The sequence below is a fragment of the Mobula hypostoma genome, chromosome X2, assembly GCF_963921235.1.
Source record: "Mobula hypostoma chromosome X2, sMobHyp1.1, whole genome shotgun sequence".
NCBI classification, from domain to species: Eukaryota; Metazoa; Chordata; class Chondrichthyes; order Myliobatiformes; family Myliobatidae; genus Mobula; species Mobula hypostoma.
Window position 1 is genome coordinate 26,686,366 of NC_086129.1, and position 18,054 is coordinate 26,704,419.

An 18,054-nucleotide genomic window follows, 5' to 3' on the forward strand; every position below is an offset into this window, starting at 1 on the left:
GAACTCCCGTGAATGGGAAGAGAGCTTAGGAACCAGGGCTCTGATGAGTTAGATGGCAGTGTGACATACTTTGGCCAGTGACCCTGATGCTGAACCATTGGGCTTTTCAAATCATTACATAGTGAATTATGAGAGTTTTACTGTTTGTGCAGAACTGACACAAACTGTTTTTCTCATCAGTCCTCTTAGTGTATGATAACCCGCTGTCTTGCTTTACAGAATCAGAATCAGAATTAGGTTTAATATCACTGGCATATGTTATGAAGTTTGCAGCAGTACATTGCAATTACTAATAAGAAAAAACTATAAATTATAATAAAAATATATATATAAAAATTAAATAAGTAGTACAAAAAGAGAGGAAAAATTTAGTGGGGCAGTGTTCATGAATTCATTGTCCATTCAGAAATCTAATGGCAGAGGGGAAGAAGCTGTTCCTGATTGTGTCTTTTTAGGCTCCTGTACCTCCTCCTTGGTGGTAACAATGAGAAGAGTGTATGTCCTGGGTGATGAGGGTCCTTAATGATGAACGTCATCTTTTGAAGGTGTCCTTGATGCTGGGGAGGCTAGTGCCCATGATGGAGCTGACTGAGTTTACAATTTCCTGCAGCCTTTTCCGATCCTGTGCAGTGGCTCCTCCATACCAGAGTGTGATGCATCCAGTCAGAATGCTCTCCACGGTACATCTGTGGAAATTTATAAGTGTCTTTGGTGACACACCAAGCCTCCTCAAGCTCCGAATGAAATATAACCACTGTTGTGCCTCCTTTGTAATTGCATCAATATGTTGGGCCCAGGATAGATCTTCAGAGATGTTGATATCCAGGAACTTGAAACTGCTCACCCCTTCCACTGCTGACCTCTCGATGAGAACTTGTGTGTGCTGCCTTGACTTTCCTTTCCTGAAGTCCATAATCAACTCCTTGTTCTTACTGATGTTGAGAACAAAGTTGTTGTTGCGACACCAGTCAACCACCTAATCTATCTTTCTCCTGTCGGCTTCCTCATCACCATCTGATATTCTGCCAACAATAGTTGTGTCATCAGCAAATTTATAGGTGGCATTTGAGCTGTCATGGGAGTATAGAGAGTAGAGCAGTAGGCTAAACATGCATCCTTGATGTGCGCCAGTGTTGACTGTCAGTGAGGAGGAGATGTTATTTCCAATCCGCACAGACTGTGGTCTCCCGGTGAGGAAGTCAAGGATTCAGTTGCAGAGGGTGGTACAAAGGCCCAGGTTTTGGAGCTTGTTGATTAGACTGAGGGTATGATTGTGTTGAATGCTAAACTGTAGTCAATAAACAGCAGCCTGATGTAGGCCCAGGTGAACCAAGGCCGACTGGAGAGCCAGTGAGATTGCATCTGCTGTAGACCTATTGTGGTGGTAGGCAATATGTAGCGTGTTCAGGTCCTTGCTGAGGCAGGAGTTGATTCTAGCCACAACCAACTCTCAAGGCACTTCATCACAGTAGATATGAGTGCCATTTGATGATAGTTGTTGAGGCAGCTCACTCTGTTCTTCTTAGGCATTAGTAAGATTGTCACCCTTTTGAAGTAGGTATGAACCTCCAACTGCAGGAGTAAGAGACTGAAGATATCCTTGAACACTCTTGCCAATTGGTTGGCACAGGTTTTCAGAGCCCAGCCTGTCCACTCTAAATTACTGGCCTGGTGTCAATGACATAAAATATATCGCACAGTATGGCAGCGAGATTGGAGCGAGAGTTTAACCAATGAGATATTAAAGTTAATGGTCATGAGTTGCATCATATTCATAATTTTTAAATATTAATTTTTACTGTAGCTTATGTGATAAGGTCTTTAGGGAGTGAAGTTACAGACCAATTTTACTCTGGAGGACACAGGTGAGAACTGCAAAGAACTATCGTCACAATAGATGAAGGCTGATGAAGCGTGCATGTTGTGAGCTTGGGGTACGGAGCTGTTTATCTAAAAATTTGTGTGCAGTATCTGGGAAGAATGTAAATCCAACCTTGCACATGCTGTGAGTGGTACTCTTATAGCCATTCCCATGTCAATGTTTATGTAACAAATATAAAAGACCACAAACGCTGGAATCTGGAGCAAAAAACAAATTGCTGGAGGAAATTAGCGGGCCGAACAGCATCAGTGGCGATAACGGAAATGTCACCAGGTCCTTTCCTGCAACACTTGCTGCTCAACCTACTGGGTTCTTTCTGCAGTTATTTTTTTTATTAATAAACCTCAAGGTTCAATTTCCATTGCAGCACAGGCACAAATTTCCTAATGCATAAATGCTGACCTGAAATTTCTGACTTTCTTGGGCCAGATCACACCGTGAAGACCCTATGATACTCTGCTGAGGACAGAAGTGGTAATCTTTTTCACCTTAAGTTTAAGGTTACTTACTGACCACACATATGCCACATGGAATAATTACTTACTTACTGAAGTTTTTTTTCTCACTTTGAAATGTTGCTATAAATACCCAAGTCTAGGCCCTTGACAAACTTTTGCTAAGAACAGTGACTTACTAAGGTCACTGCTAAGAACACTGTCTCCTGAAGGGCATAACTACTTACTCTCCATCCAGAATGAAAAGAAACCACTTACCAGCACTTTATTCCTCTGGCCCTTGTTTATAGCTATGATACTTTGCATGAGGTTTATTTTGCTAGCAAGTCTATTATGTGACATTGTATCAAATACCATTTGCAAATCCACATATGTACAGTGTCACCTGCATAACGCTCTCTCCAGTGCTTTATCAAAGAACTCAATCAGGCCTCCTGCATGGAGCCACAAGTGGGGTCGTTTGATAACAATAATCCTTGCATTCGTAATGGCTTATTCTATTAAAATAACTAGCAACATTTCCATTGATTAATTATTATTAAATTGACTGGTATGGAGAAAAGAGGAAACACAACTTGGTGCAGTCACACAACCTATTTTGTTTAACATGAGGAATGTTAGTATTGTATGTTTAAGAAAAAAAGCAATGATTGTAATTTAAAAAAAAACTAGTATGATATAGTCCATGAGCCAGAACCCCAAATTTGGGCCACCGGTGCCATCTGCGGGGGGGGGGGAATAATTCTTATAGTGATTTTGGCGAGGTATACACCCCTAGTGCTAGAAAATAATATGATAACATTGCAGCGGTGGTACCTTGCATGGTAACCTCCATGCTATAAGAACCATGATTCCATGATGCTTTGCCTATGATAAGATGAATTACGCCAGGTACCTGTCCCCTTACTTTGCTCAGATGATGAACCTCCCAGAGAAGAATCCTTCTGTATATGAGGCCTTCAAGACAGGCCAATTCTCAGTGCAGCTGTCAAGTAACAGCCCCTTTGGGCAGATCCCTGTGGACCAGGCTATTGAAGCCACAGTGAACAAAGACACACAGACTCCTGGAGGCACATCACGGTTCAGCCTGAATGCTGGAGCTATCAAGTGTTACTACATAACAGCTAAGCATCGCAGTGCATTCCTGGGACAGCTAAGGGAGATGGTGCAAGGCAACAAATCAGAGCTTCGTCATGCGGAGCTACAGCGGCCAAGAATCCAGAAAGATGAGGAAGCAGTTTCAGCAGTGGTTAGCCCCATTACATGAATGGGTCAACCCATTTGCAGAGAAGCGAGACCTCATTAGCATCTCTACAGCAAAGGCAGCCCCCAAGGACATTGCCTCCGACCTGATGAAGGCATATGTGATTGGTGAGCAATGCTATGCAACCTTCAAGGATGAGAGACTAGAGGAAGACCCACCAGCAAAGAAATTCCATGACCCAATGAAAACCAACAAGCTGAAAACATTCAGTGATATGTGTAAGAAGAGAGAAGTGAAATCAAATGGGAGGGCGATCATCTTGAAAGCAGACAGGTCTTTGTTTGGATGCATCATAGTGATGGCACAAGGGTGCAGTCTAAGTATGGAGGATATCCTTTCTCATCCCCTTAGACTATTGCCCTGGGCCCTGTCCATACCAGAAGGACTGCTGAGAAAGACAAATAAAGCTACTTTAGCCACAACCTTGCAGAAAAATGTAGCAATAGAAGAGCAACTCCCAGGAAACTCTGCTACAGTAGTTGATGGAATGAACTTGGTCCAAAGAGCGAAAGGTGATCAAGTTACTTTCAGAGATGTTGCCACAACAATTCTGGGTATGGCTCTGAGGGAAGGCAGTCAGAGTAGCAGAATAGATGTTGTGTTCGACACATACAAGGAGAACTCTATCAAGAATAGTGAAAGATCTCTATGGGGTGAAGAGACTAGTCATGAGTTACAAGGTATCACAGGCACACAGATGGTGAGGCAGTGGAGGAGCTTCCTGACCAAAGTCAGTGACAAAAATAGTCTCATTAGCTTCATAGTCCATGAATAGAAGAAGGCGGAGTACAGAGCAAAGTTACAAGAGAAGATTCTGTATGCAACTGTGAATGACAAATGTTACAGGATCACATCTCAAGACAGTGAGGAGGTGTCAGCTCTTCAGTGTCAACAAGAAGAAGCAGATGGCCACCTACTTTTCCATGCTGCCAATGCCACAAGAGAGGGATACCAATCTGTAGTGATCTACTCAGAAGACACAGATGTCTTTATCATGTCTTTAGCATTTTGTGACAAGATTGAGGCCCCATTGTTCCAGAAGTGTGGCACTAGAACCCGTACAAGGCTTGTAGACATCAGAAAGGTTGCTGTCACTGTTAGCATAGAGGTTTGTAGGGCTCTCATCGGGTTTCATGCATATACAGGATGTGACACTAAGCGCTTTTGCAGGCAAAGGGAAGACAAGTGCCCTAAAACTTCTGACCAGCAACAGGGAAACTCAGGGCACATTCTTAGAGTTGGGTCAGGAATGGGACCTCTCCCCAGAACTGATGGACAAACTGGAGGCATTTACATGTCTCCTGTATGCCCCAAAAGCATTGACCACCAAGGTCAATGGGCTCAGGTATCACCTTTTCTGTGCCAAAAAGGGTGAAATCGAAAGTCATCAACTCCCACCATGCAAGGACTGCTTAACAAATCATGCACAGCAAGCCAACTACTAGACTGGTATATGGAGAAGATGTTTGGAGAAGGACCCACAAGTGCCAAGCCCTGTTGGCAGAGGATGGAAGACAGAGAAGGAAGAGGAAGCTGAACAGTTGGTGGTGCACTGGATGGAAGGCCAGTAACTGTCCAAAAAAATGTTCACTCCCAAGATGTATGTGTGTTGCAAATGGCCTCAGGTGTACTGACATGTGTAGACTGGCAGACTGTGAAAACCAGGCACCCACCTCAGAGAGTGTGGAAAGTTCAGATGAAGATGTGGAAGACGTGGAAGACTTGGAAAATTATTATGATTATTAATAAGTTATGAAAATATGGAAAACAAAGTATGGAAAGCAGTCTTTGATTAAATATATTCATTTTACAACCAAATGAGGCCTAGGTTATGATTGTGTGGAACCCCACGTTTGAATTATTGTACTGTAATTCTACATGCCATGACAAAAGCTTAAGATTGTTTTGATTTGATACAACAGTATGGAAAATATCATGACGTTGATAAAACTCCAGTAATCTCTCCAAATGAGGTTTTTTACCTTTTGGGGGTGGGGTAACATTTTCTGCTGTATTGATGTTAATATGGAATAGGTACAAAAAGTGATTACTTATTTGAAGTAATAAAGCTACCATTGGTGCAATGCTATCACATATTTTCTAACTCTAGAGATGTGTACCTTGCCAAAAATCACTATGAGCATAATTCCCCTCAGATGGTACCGACCAACCCTACTGGCTCACGGACTATTAACAACAGTATGTTGCTACAATATTATTTTCTGGCAGGCTGATGAAAATATGCACATTAGTTAACAGAAATTGAAATAGAAAGCTATGCAAGTAAGCATGCATTAAAACTTAGATTTAAAAATACATCCAAAGTGATGTAGAAAAGAAATCAATCTTTTAAATTCACGTTTTTTTTTATCTAGACCACAGATTTTTGCATAAACCCATTTCTCTCAAAAGTCAGTTTATTCCATTTGGTAGAGGAAAGAACTGCATTCGTAGCAAATTCCAAATGTTCTGCGTCTTTTACTGGTCCCAATGAAATCTCTTTGAAGTGCACTTAAAGGCCATCATTGGTTTCCAAAGTGTTCCTTCTTCTTTCCTTGCATTGAGGCTCATGAGCACATTCCCAAACATTCTGGTTTGTAGTTAATTTCTCCCAAAATAATGAGGGATGCACATGCTTTTGAATTATGTCCAAGAGGACAACCATTCAGTGAGGGAGGTCACTATCTTGATATTTATATGGGGTGCATTTGTTTCTCTCCAGAAAGTAAGTTTACTACCTTGTGGGTACGTATTCCAAATAAGAAAATGTATAGTTTTCCAATTTAAAAGGAAATTATTATGTTTAATTCCTTACATGTGCATATTTAAATACAAAGATCAATAGATTCTTACAAATTTGTGTTTATTTGTTTTGTAGGATTTTTCAAACAGACATTGTTACGTTGTCGTTAGACTAAGACTTTAGTTTGAATTAACAGTCCTATTCAAAAAAAAAGAACCAGACATCATTATTTTGAACCTCATAGTGCCAACTATTTGTGAAAGAAGCAGTTCAATCTTAATGAAAGATGAAATTTTAGAGAAAATCAGGGAATAAATTTTAGAGAAAATTCGTTAAATTACACGAAGTTCATAGTTTTTATTTTGGGTCATCAGTATAATTGATGCACAACCCATAGACAACCCTGGACATATCCAGCGGCACTCACCACATGTAACACATGCCTAAATGCCATTTATTTAGTTTGCAGTTGCCAATGTGTGACTGGTGCTGTTTATAAGCACACTTTCACAGTTAACTCTCTCTTTCTGAATTCCCACCTTTTTAGCTTCTTTTTAGAATAATGCCTTCAAGCTTGTGAACCCTCTGCAACTCATACACCTCCCCAACTCACTTCTCTACAGCCACAACCACTGCATCATGAACACTCCATAAGTCTTCTCAGTCCACTAATACCATCCTTTGGGTGCTCAGCTTACCCTCAACTAACAAGCCTATCTAACTTCCCCACCTCTGCCCAGCTTACCCTCAAAAACATCTCTTAGCTGAACCCCATTGATAAGCACAATTCTTAATACACACACACTCACACACATTCACACTCTCATACCTCTCACCTTTTACCACACCTCTGATGAACACCCAACACCTGGGGCCACCTTCCATACAACCTCTGCTTATTCTATCTCAGGAAAGAAGCTGATTGTGCAATGTCTTTTCAGGGATCATCTGAACATCTGTTGTCAAATGCTATGTCAACATTTTATTATAGACTGCTGTTAAAATGCTTCATTGTTGAGCAGCATTTCAATAAATCTCATAACAAACAACAAATAACTCAGAGTGGATCAATCAATAGCACATTTATTTTACTTGCTGCAAGGGAAGACTATCACTGCACAAGAGCTGGTGATGGCTTCAAAAAAACAGACAGCATAGTTACTGCTTTATACACAAGTGCGGTTAGCTGTGCCTCAATTCAAAGACAGGGTGCATTCTGTTTGTCTGTTCAATTAGTGCATTTTGGTATTCTTCCAGGAACACAGCTATTGGTCTGCAGTTTGCAAAGGTCTCAGGTTCCATTGACATAATGTTGCACGAATGCTATTAGCAAAGCACCCTGGTACAATGTGGGTTCCATTTTATTACAGACAAAAATGCCATTTTGTTGCTACAAATAAAGTACATTTCCGGAACATCCACTTTTGGTTCCTTCCTCTGGAGAGTTGAAAGCTACAGAAAAGGTCAATGGATTAATAGCTTAAATAGGTTATTCAGCGTAGCTCTGACTTTCACTTTAGAAGCCTGTCAGTTGTGAAGTGATGAGATAGAAATATAAAAATTAAAATTGTACTCAAACATTTCATTATTTAAATTTGATTAATTAAAGAGTATTGATAACTAAGTAAGTAATGAGATGTTTAGATCAGATTTTAAACTGAAGGCCTGTGCAGTGAATTCTCACTCCCTGCAAACTTTGTAAAGGGTGTTGGATGATCACATCTTTCATGGCATCTATAACCAGGTAAAATAACAGCAATTTGTTATAATCAACATACTAATTTCCCATTACCTTATTCAATAGAAGAGACTTTCTTTTTTTCTAAATTTGCATTGGCATTTTTCACTCCTTTTTGATTCTCCTAAGAGATTATATTTGTTTGTTGGCTAGCAACTATTTTTCTACAAGGTCATAACTCTATAAATACACTGGACACACATTATATGTGATGAGAGGTCTGCCACTACAATCCTTTTCAGCAGGGAGAAACTCAAGTTTAGACCACACCTCCCATCCTGTTGGTTGAAAGGCAATGCCATTGTTCCAATAGATTCTTTGTCAATCTTTATTGAAAATATTTTCTTTATTTGCTAATCCTGAGTATTATAATCTGATTGCACCACAGGCCATTTTACATTTAGCAGAAGTTTACTATTAGGGTAAACCTCTGAAGTAGAAGCACATATCATATACTTGATTTGTTATTTGCGACTCAGAACATCTTATATTTATGCTAATCCAAAACCATCAATCATTCGATAAATATGTGTGGGCTCAATAGCTAATGCTTCAGGAATATATGAGCCCTTTTGACTTCAATATTGTTGTCATCATTTGACGTTATTGCAAAGGATGCTGCAATTTTCGGTGGTATGAGTGATGCACAAAACCAATGAAAAAGGATTTGCTAATCATTTTCAGCCTAGAAGTTGAAAACATATCTGCCCTATCCCATGTTATTGAAAACCTCATTTTTGTGGAGATTTGATAATATTAAAAAATAATTATTTTTTGGGCAGTTTCAGCAGATTATTACACATCATAGCGTTCCAGACATTTTGATAAATAGTCACATTCCTCTTTGTTTTTTGAAGCAAATCCTGTTTTTTATATTTTTCTTCTACGTATTACAGAATTCCATAATCAAGAACACAAATTAGAGGGCTATGACTGGCAGGTTACATCTGTGAGCTTCAGTTTACACACAACACAAAAATTCAAAGAAATTTGGTATATGTGGAAATAAACTGTTAAAACATGGAACACACACAAAATGCTGGTGAATGCAGCAGGCCAGACAGCATTCATAGGAAGAAGCACAGTCGACGTTTCGGGCCGAGACCCTTTGTCAGGACTGAAACATGGAAGATGTTTGCAAGAAAAGTGCATTCTATTTTACTAAAATCTGCTAATTGTAACTTGTGCTGAATTTTAGTTAACACTCCATGCTGTAGCATAGATGATGATTAAACATGTCATTTAGGCCCTTGGTAAGAGCAGCAAGAGAAGGCAATGAAGAAGGATGAACACTGGAATCACTGCTCAGCCCAGAGACTTATTCACAGCATAGACCAAGAAATGAGTATTCATGTTTAGGATGTTGTAAAATGCAGTGAGAGGAGAGCAGCTCATGGCTGAGCCCTAGAATCAGACAGCAAGTTGTTTCTTCGTTCCTCTATTATTGAGCATGCAATACAAATAGGTAAGGTTCTATTACATTTCATAGCATTTAGCTTAGTAACTGTTTTCTAGTATAAATGTTGTTTCTTTGGCTAAAACCTTCTATTTCACAGAATTATGATGGGCAAATAATTATATGTTTATAACATCAATTTTGCCACTTCAGGAATCCCAGACTTAGCCAGAGAACTGGGGATGTGCTGGGATCTGACTTGGGCAGATCCTGTAGTCATAGAAAATCTCAGTAGAGACGGATCATTGAGTGCGGGGATGAGGAGGGAAGGAGTCTCCCTGTCAGTGTAATAGTTCAGAGATCCCACCAGCCCCAATGGTGCAGCAAGGAACTCACTTTCTTGGGGAGCAGACAGTTGGTAGGAGGTTGGCTCAGTGACTGTGTGTCACCCTGTTAATAGAGTCACTTTCCCACTGGAAATAAAGATTATTACTGGATAGAAAGGTTTATCAGATGAGGAGAGTTTGATGGCTCTGGGACTGTACTCACTGGAATTCAGAAGATCTGGTGGGGGGCATCTTACTGAAAGCTGTCGATTGTTGAAAGGCCTTAATAATAGAGTGGATGTTTCCAATAGCGGGGTGTCTAAGACCGGAGGACACAGCCTCAGAATAGAAGGATATCCATTTAAAACAAAGACAAGGAACTTCTTTACTCAGAGAGTGGTGAATCTGTGGAATTCTTTGCCACAGGAGGCTGTGGGGGCCAGGTCATTGGGTATATTTAAGGCAGAGGATGATAGATTTTTGATTAGTCAGGACATGAAGGGTTATGAGGAGAAGGCAGGAGATGAGGGCTGAGAGGGAAATAGATCAGTCATGATGAAATGGCAGAGCAGACTCGATGGGCCAAATGGCAGCATTCTGCTCCTATATCTTGTAGTCCGATAGTCTAATACTGGCTATTACTCCCACTTGAAGGTCACTGTATAGACAGTTAATGTTCACTGAAACAATTGTGTGCAGATTCCATGGCTGGCAAGTTCCAATGTTATCTCTGCCATTTTGTCATATTTGCCAAACTGCAGATTTGCAATTTGTATAATTATGATTCCAGATTTCACAAATTAAATTACAAAATATTTTAATCAAATTAAGTTATCTCTATCTTATCAAATTAGCCACGTAAGTTACATCTTAATGTCAATACATAGAACTGATGTGAAGATATTTTTCTATAGTTTGATTTTATTTAAGCAACAGGAGCACAATAGTAAGATTGTCTCTATAGAAAAACTATAAAAGCAATGAAGGTAAGCAAAAGGGCCCATTCTATTATGAGTTTTCCTATTGGTTCTTCATTATGACTCAATCTTATATGCAACCCAAGCAATGGAGAAAAATGCTTCAGAGTAAATCATTTCACTCTGCTTTCCTTCTGAGTCACATGGGCCTTTGACACCCAAAGTACAGCTCAGCTGTCTCTTTATTTTGAGTAGGTTACTGTTTCTTTACCTGATTATTCATATTTTATCTATCAAGATAATCTCTTTCACTCTTGGAATTACTATATTGTAGAAATTTTCGAGAACTACAGTCATGTGATTACTTTTAAAGAGATGAACATGTGTCTAAGTTGATTTGAGTTTACATAGGTACAAGGTTTATACTGAGGTGTATGCTATCAGTTTTGTAAATTGATTACAGTAAATCACTGTAGTAAATGGTTTTCTAATCACTATGCTTTCCTTTTGCCAATGCAGTTACTAAATTGTTCAGATTCAACAATTCTTAATATTAATATTAAAAATAGGTTATTGATTTTAATGTTTTCAATTACCCAATTGCCTTAGACTTTACTACTCCCCTTCACTGTTACTAAGCATTAAGACAACCAAGCTAAATTAATTTTGATTCACTTTGCTAAATTGTACTTTCCTTCATTGTGTTTGAGATCATTTGTATGAATTGCAGGTTCGCTTGTTTTGATTATTATCGAGTCATAGAGTCATAAAAAGTACAGCACAAAAACAGGTTCTTCAGCCCACCTAGTCTGTGCCAAACGATTTAAGCTGCCTACTCCCATCAAACTGCACCCAACCATCGCCCTTCATACCCCTGTCATCCATGTACCTATCTAAGCTTCTCTTAAATGTTGAAATTGAGGTTGCATGCACCACTTGCACTGGCAGCTCATTCCACACTCTTACACCCTTCTGAGTGAAGAAGTTTCCCCTCATGTTCTCCTTAAACTTTTCACATTTCATCTTTAACCCATGACCTCTAGTTGTAGTCCCACCCAACCTCAGTGCAAAAAGCCTGCTTGCATTTACCCTATCTATACCCCTCATAGTTTTGTATACCTCCATCAAATCTTCTCTCAATCTTCTATGTTGCAAGGAATAAGATCCCAACCTATTCAATCTTTCCTTATAACTCAGGTCCTCCAGTCCCAGCAACATTCTTGTAAATTTTCTCTGCACTCTTTCAACCTTATTTATGTTTTCCCTGTAGGCAAGTGACCAAAACCACACACAATACTCATATTAGGCCTCACCAATGTCTTACATAGCTTCAACATAACATCCCATCTCCTGTACTCAATACTTTGATTTATGCTACATTTTGGTATGATGAAACTTAATTTAGTTAATACAGTAGTTTTTTGAAATTTAGCTTTGTCAAAGTAAGAAGTATATCATAAAGGAAACACATTCCATTTGGTACTTCACTATCTTGGACCCATGTACAGGTTGACTTGGTTTAGTTTAAATTCTTTCCACTCTTCTGTCAGTGTTGCGGAACCAAGCTCAAATGCTACATTTTTTACTTTCCATTTTTGCCATATTATGGTCTGTCTAACTGAGATCAATTAGGGGTTATTTTATCATCCATCTCAATGAAAAAAACAGACAAACTGTCTGAGTAAGATAGATTAGGGGCTATTTTTCATTTATTTCAATAAAGAATGAGACAAACCGTACAAATCAATTCAAAAGGGTCTCTATAAATGAGCTAAAGGTGACTTTTGATGTAACTAAAATTGAGTGATTTTGAATATAAAGCCATACTCTTAAAACAAAAAATGGATAGAATAGGATGTTAGAGTGAGCTTAAAGATTTCTTTCTTTTTCAGAACTGATGATGACTTATTTACAGAAGCGTGTCCAAGTCCATGTGGAATAAGAAACAGTTCAGGAGAGGAGCTGGCATTTTCTGAAGGGGAAAATATAAATTTTGAAAAAGCTTTGGGGATGGCTGGTGAGAAAACAAAGAGCAGAATGGGAGTCGATGGTCTCCACGCAACAGAGATTAACATTTGTGCTGCAGAGCTTGGCTCCCCATTGGTGAAAGAAAACATTAATACTGATGCAGACATCTGTGGAGCAGAACTGCAGTCAGTCATGAAAGGAGACAATAAATCTGAGCCAGATATGGCCACTGAGATGGCTGGATACGATATCTGTGGAACTGAGTTGGACCAGAAAGATTTCTCTGAGGCTCCAGCTAGTAGCACTGTGAATGTTGACATCTGTGGCACTGAACTGGGTTTTGTAATAGGAAAGGATGCTGGCCGGGAAGATAATAAGAGCAATCAGACTGATATTAAACCCTAGGATGAACCTGCTGTTAAAGTTACAGAAGAAGCACCACACCAGCAGGAAGTCAGTGGAGTGCTGAATGATAGGGAAAATTAGGTAGGTGTCAATCAGGAACATAGTTTTCAGAGACTTGATGCAAAGGTTAATGACAATCCATCCACAGAAGAAAATCAGAGCGCTGAGGGAGGTAGTAACATGGTAAAATAGCTATTCAAACTCCATAATCCATTTGTGAAGGCAAGTACAACTTAGAAATATATGGGCTATCTTTAAGAAAAACACAAAATAGTTGATAAATACAATTAAAATCTGCAGATGGCATGATGGTGCAGTAGGTGGTGCTGCTGCTGCATTGCTCTGGGAGCCCAGGTTTGCCTCCAATGTTTGGATTTGCTTGCAGAGAGTTTCCATGTTCCATGTTCTCCCTGTTTGATCTGGGCTTCCTAAGGCATGTTCTGGTTTTCTCCCACAACCAACGATGGGGGTGGTAAGTTGCAAATTATACCTAGTGCAGACAAAATACCTTGCTCTTGCAAATCTTTCCACGAACTTCTATCTCATCTCTCTAATCATTACCACAAGCCTTTTTACTACAAGCCCAATTGTTGCCTTTGACTGATTATGACCTCCTCCAACTCCCTACCCATCCCTCAAGATCCCAATTCCTCCGAATCCCTCCCCCAACCTCTTATACCTTGCTGATTCTTGATTCAGCTCTAATCCAATCAAAATCTACAAGTTGATTGAGCTGCCTATCTTTTGCCTTCCCGCACATACTCCACTATGATACATAACTAGATCCTCATTGGACTGGAGCAGATACTAATCGAAAATGAGTCATGACCACGAACGCTTCTATAATTTAAAACTGGCTTGATCTATTCCTTTCTTGTTTCTTTGTTTGTGTAACTTGTTGGTGTGAAGTTATAGCATAGGCTGCCTGTGTAGCTCAAAGATTATTGGAAATAATTTGGAAAATATGTAGCTCAGATGGTTGATGACGGCTCGACTGCTCCAAGAATGTAGAATTTCAGTTGCACACTAGCCAATGGCAATTTTGGGGAGCGTACTTTGCAGACCAAAAGAATGGACCAAGCTAATAGACGAGACCAATGTGGTCTACAAAATTCAATGCAGGGACTGCAGCAAATATGTCAGCTAAACTGGAAGAAAACTATCCACAAGAATCCATGAACATCAACCAGCTGTAAAACAGCATGATCAATTCTCCCTAGTCTCTACCCATGAAGATCGAGAGGGATTCAAATTTGACTGGGCATCAGTGAAAGACATGGCGCAAACAAACACACGGCTTGCAAAGGAGTTCTAGAAGTGTGGTTTTCCACGAACAATTCTGTAAACAAGCATGTAGATCTCGATCCTATTTATGAGCTGATGCAGGCAGAATTCCAGACCACAATGCACTAAGTTTGCCACACAACCAATCAGCGACAACATTTCCTCCCCACATCACAATTGAGTTTCCGAAATGGCGACCAATCATCTGGTTGATAAGTACATAAAGGCCAAGCATTCGGAAGACACGCCACAATCGATAGCGCAATGATAATGTCTCTTCATATGGTGATAAAATGTTTGCAAGTAAATTGCCAAGATCCGAGAACAACTCAATCATCATCAATTTATTATTCGACTGATGACAGTTACAGAACAGTAACCTTGCATATTCACAGACAATATATAATAAAGATGTAACACATCCTTGTGTTATATAGTTGAGTTTACAGTGTTCCCAAAATTTGCTTTACAGTTCAGATTTCAGAGTCAGTCAATATCCTATTCACTGATTGAAACATTCGGTAATCCTACACTGGTGAAAGATGGGTACAAATAAAGAAGAATAAGTATTTGATGTAGAGAATCATAAACAGTGCAGAACAAACTAGAGATGAGTCTGTACATATTTTGTGAGGATGGAGAGCATGAAGTGGGGTGTATACTAAGAATTTGGGACAATCCCAGTCTTCACCACCACGACCAGAATAGCCTTTGTGTCAATTTTGCTGGACGCAAAAATTTAGTCTAGTGATTATGGGAACAGGGAGGCAAGGTCTAGGCTGATTGTCTAAGGCTGATCGTCAAGCACCCATTTACTCAAATTATACGTTGATCCTACGTTCTTCTTCCCATTATTAATAATCAACTATTACTACGTTCAACTACTCATGCACTAGAGACAATTTACAGTGGCTAATTAAGTGAGCAACTTTGGATGTCAGAGGGAACTGGAGCACCCATGGAGTCACAGAAGGAATGTGCAAACAACACACAGAGGAACAGAGGTCAGAACTGAACCTGGGTTGCTGGAGAGGTGAACACCTATCTGTGCTACTGAGTCATGCCAGTTCAATCCCAAATGATTATAAACTGCACATATGAAATTATGTGCAGATAATGCAAAATTTGTAGGAAACAGAAGGAAACACGTCTAATCCTCAGACTTGCTGTGTGATTTCATGCACTCGTTAAAATCCCAAAGTGAGATGTTTATTTAGATGACAGCAGCTCATTTTGCACCAAACATGCTCAATCCTTGCATGGCAGCTTTAATTCTGCTTCTCAATGTAACAAGAGTTAGGGATATTTCCTTTTAATTCAACCGTTTTAATTGCTTCAATGTACACATCTTGTATGTATCACTAAAATAGGCTGAAATCTGCAGGCTACTTGATTGGAAAAGAGCCCCAAGCAGGTAGCTAATCATTATTATCCTTGTGAAATGTTAGTCCTTGCTTTGTTCTCTCAAACCTTTTGCAGGCAGCAAACAAAACTACAAACCATTCTAATAAAATTATACTTCTTCTGGACTGCAATCACTTCAATTGGCAACCTGACATTTCCCTTTGGGGGTTGTGCCTTTGAACTGTCTGTATGACCTGGCACTTTTGCCGTATCCTGAATGACTCAGTGAACTGGACTGTTGTGAATGCAGGTATGGTGTGATGGCCATTGCTGGAGCAGACTTGGGGCTGGATTGAAACTTTGGGCCAGATTGAATTGGGAGGGCCCAGGCCTGAGAGTGGAAAACAAATCTATGTTTAGCCAATTTAAGTGACAAACCAGATTAAAAAGATCTAGACATTGAGGCTAAGGGCAAAAGACAAATCAGTGTTTAGATCATTACTCTGAGAGGCTTTATTTGCCTCAGCGCTAAACTGGTTCCCTGGCTGTGGCCTGCAGCCATCAGGCTCCTGGACTGGCTACAGTACTGAACTGGCTCCGTGGCTGTGGACTCACTTTTGGGGACTCTGCAGTTCATGAGTTTATTTGTTTTATACAGTAAGAAATAAAAAAAAGTAACGAGGTGGTGTTCATGGGTTCACTGTGCATTCCGAAATTGGATGGTGGAGGGAAAGAAGCTGTTTTTGAATCATTGAATTTAGCCTTTAGACTTCCGTACCTTCTTCCTGATAGCAGTAATGAGAACAAGGCATGTCCTGCCTGAAGGGGGTCCTTAATGATGGACGCCGCCTTTTTGAGGCATCACTCTTTGAAGTTGTCTTGGATACTACAGAGGCTAGTGCCCACGATGGAGCTAACTAATTTTACAATTCTCTGCAGTCTACTTTGATCCTGTGCAGAAGCACAACCCCTTCCCCCCCCCCATACCAGACAGTGACGCAGCCAGCTGGAATGCTCTCCATCTGTAGAAATTAGTGAACGTTTTTGGTGACATACCAAATCTCCTCAAACTTCTAATGAAATAAGGTGGGCATTGGACAGTACAGATGCTCTTGTAGGTGGGTAAATATTTGATTAACCAGAATAGTTAGGGTTTGGAGTGTCCAGGGCTTAAAGTTATCAGAAGTCTACAAAAAATGAAGAATAATTTATGCATAAATTTTTGTTATGTTCTATTGATTTAGTTTGCAATTAATTTGCTGATATTGTGGTTACTTCTCTGTTTCTTGCTGAATATGTAATAAACTATTTTATATATTGATTAAAAATCAAATGGTGGAAGTTGTCTAAGTAATTTACATTTTCACTGTTTTCCCTTTATGTGTCTTCACTGTTCGTGCACCTGCTTGCTATAAGTGAGAACCAATTTTTAACTTAGTTGAGCCCTATTTTAATTTGTGTCATAAGGCCAGCTGTGAAAAAAACTAATTCAAATTCAAAACTTCACAGGATAGAACTGCCTTGGATGAGTTTTGTGAAGTGACACCATAAACAAAACTTAACATAACTGAGACAGGAAGCCATGTGGAGCAGTGAGCCATCCAAACATTCCGTTCATGTAAAGAAGGGATGTGCAAGATTTATATACATCTTTGAAAAAGAGAAGCCGATGCTCTCATGGGTGATAGAATATTTCATTAGCTAGAATGGTATTGGAATTAGCTTTTCCTGGTGGTTCACTATGTGTATGATTCAGAGGTTTGCGTAACAGCAAAGGACATGCAGAAGTTGATGACCTCTGCAGGTGGTTTAAAAACACAATATTTTTCGCTCAGTGCCCTGGGCTGGTGAGCAATGGTCAGGCATTTGTTACAATTACAGTCTGCACACTAAAGTGAATGAGAATGGTGCAGATGTATTGGACTACTAATTGCTTTGGTTTTGGGAAACCAGTTGCAAACAAGGCTCACTGCTGTTGAATGTGGTCCTTAGGGTGGAATATGGTTGGGTGGATGGGTTGAGAACATTTGTAGGACCCAGTTAATCAGCATTAGGATTGACAACAAGCCAGTTGTTGTGGGTCTGGGATTGGAAGTACAGAACGTAGAACATTACAGCACAGTACAGGCCCTTTGGTCTCAATGTTATGCTGACCTTTTAACCATTCCATCCTACATAGCTTTCCATTTTTCTATCATCCATGTTCCTATCTAAGAGTTTCTTAAATGCTCCTAATATATCTGCCTCTGCCACCACCCTTGGCAGGGTGTTATGCATCCTCACAACTCTGTGCAAAAGAACCTTTCTCTGATATCCCCCCAGTATTTTCCTC

General features: G+C 39.8%; 1 protein-coding gene across 1 annotated transcript in view; it reads left to right on the plus strand.

The window, feature by feature from the left end:
- The window catches only part of spa17 (sperm autoantigenic protein 17), a 69,061-nt gene extending 52,059 nt beyond the window's left edge, over positions 1–17,002 (plus strand). The window contains exon 9 of the mRNA XM_063038787.1: positions 12,614–17,002. Coding sequence (XP_062894857.1) covers positions 12,614–13,094 — 481 coding nt within the window. The 3' untranslated portion in view covers positions 13,095–17,002. The remainder of the gene's footprint in view (positions 1–12,613) is intronic.
- The last annotated feature ends 1,052 nt before the right edge of the window (positions 17,003–18,054 follow it).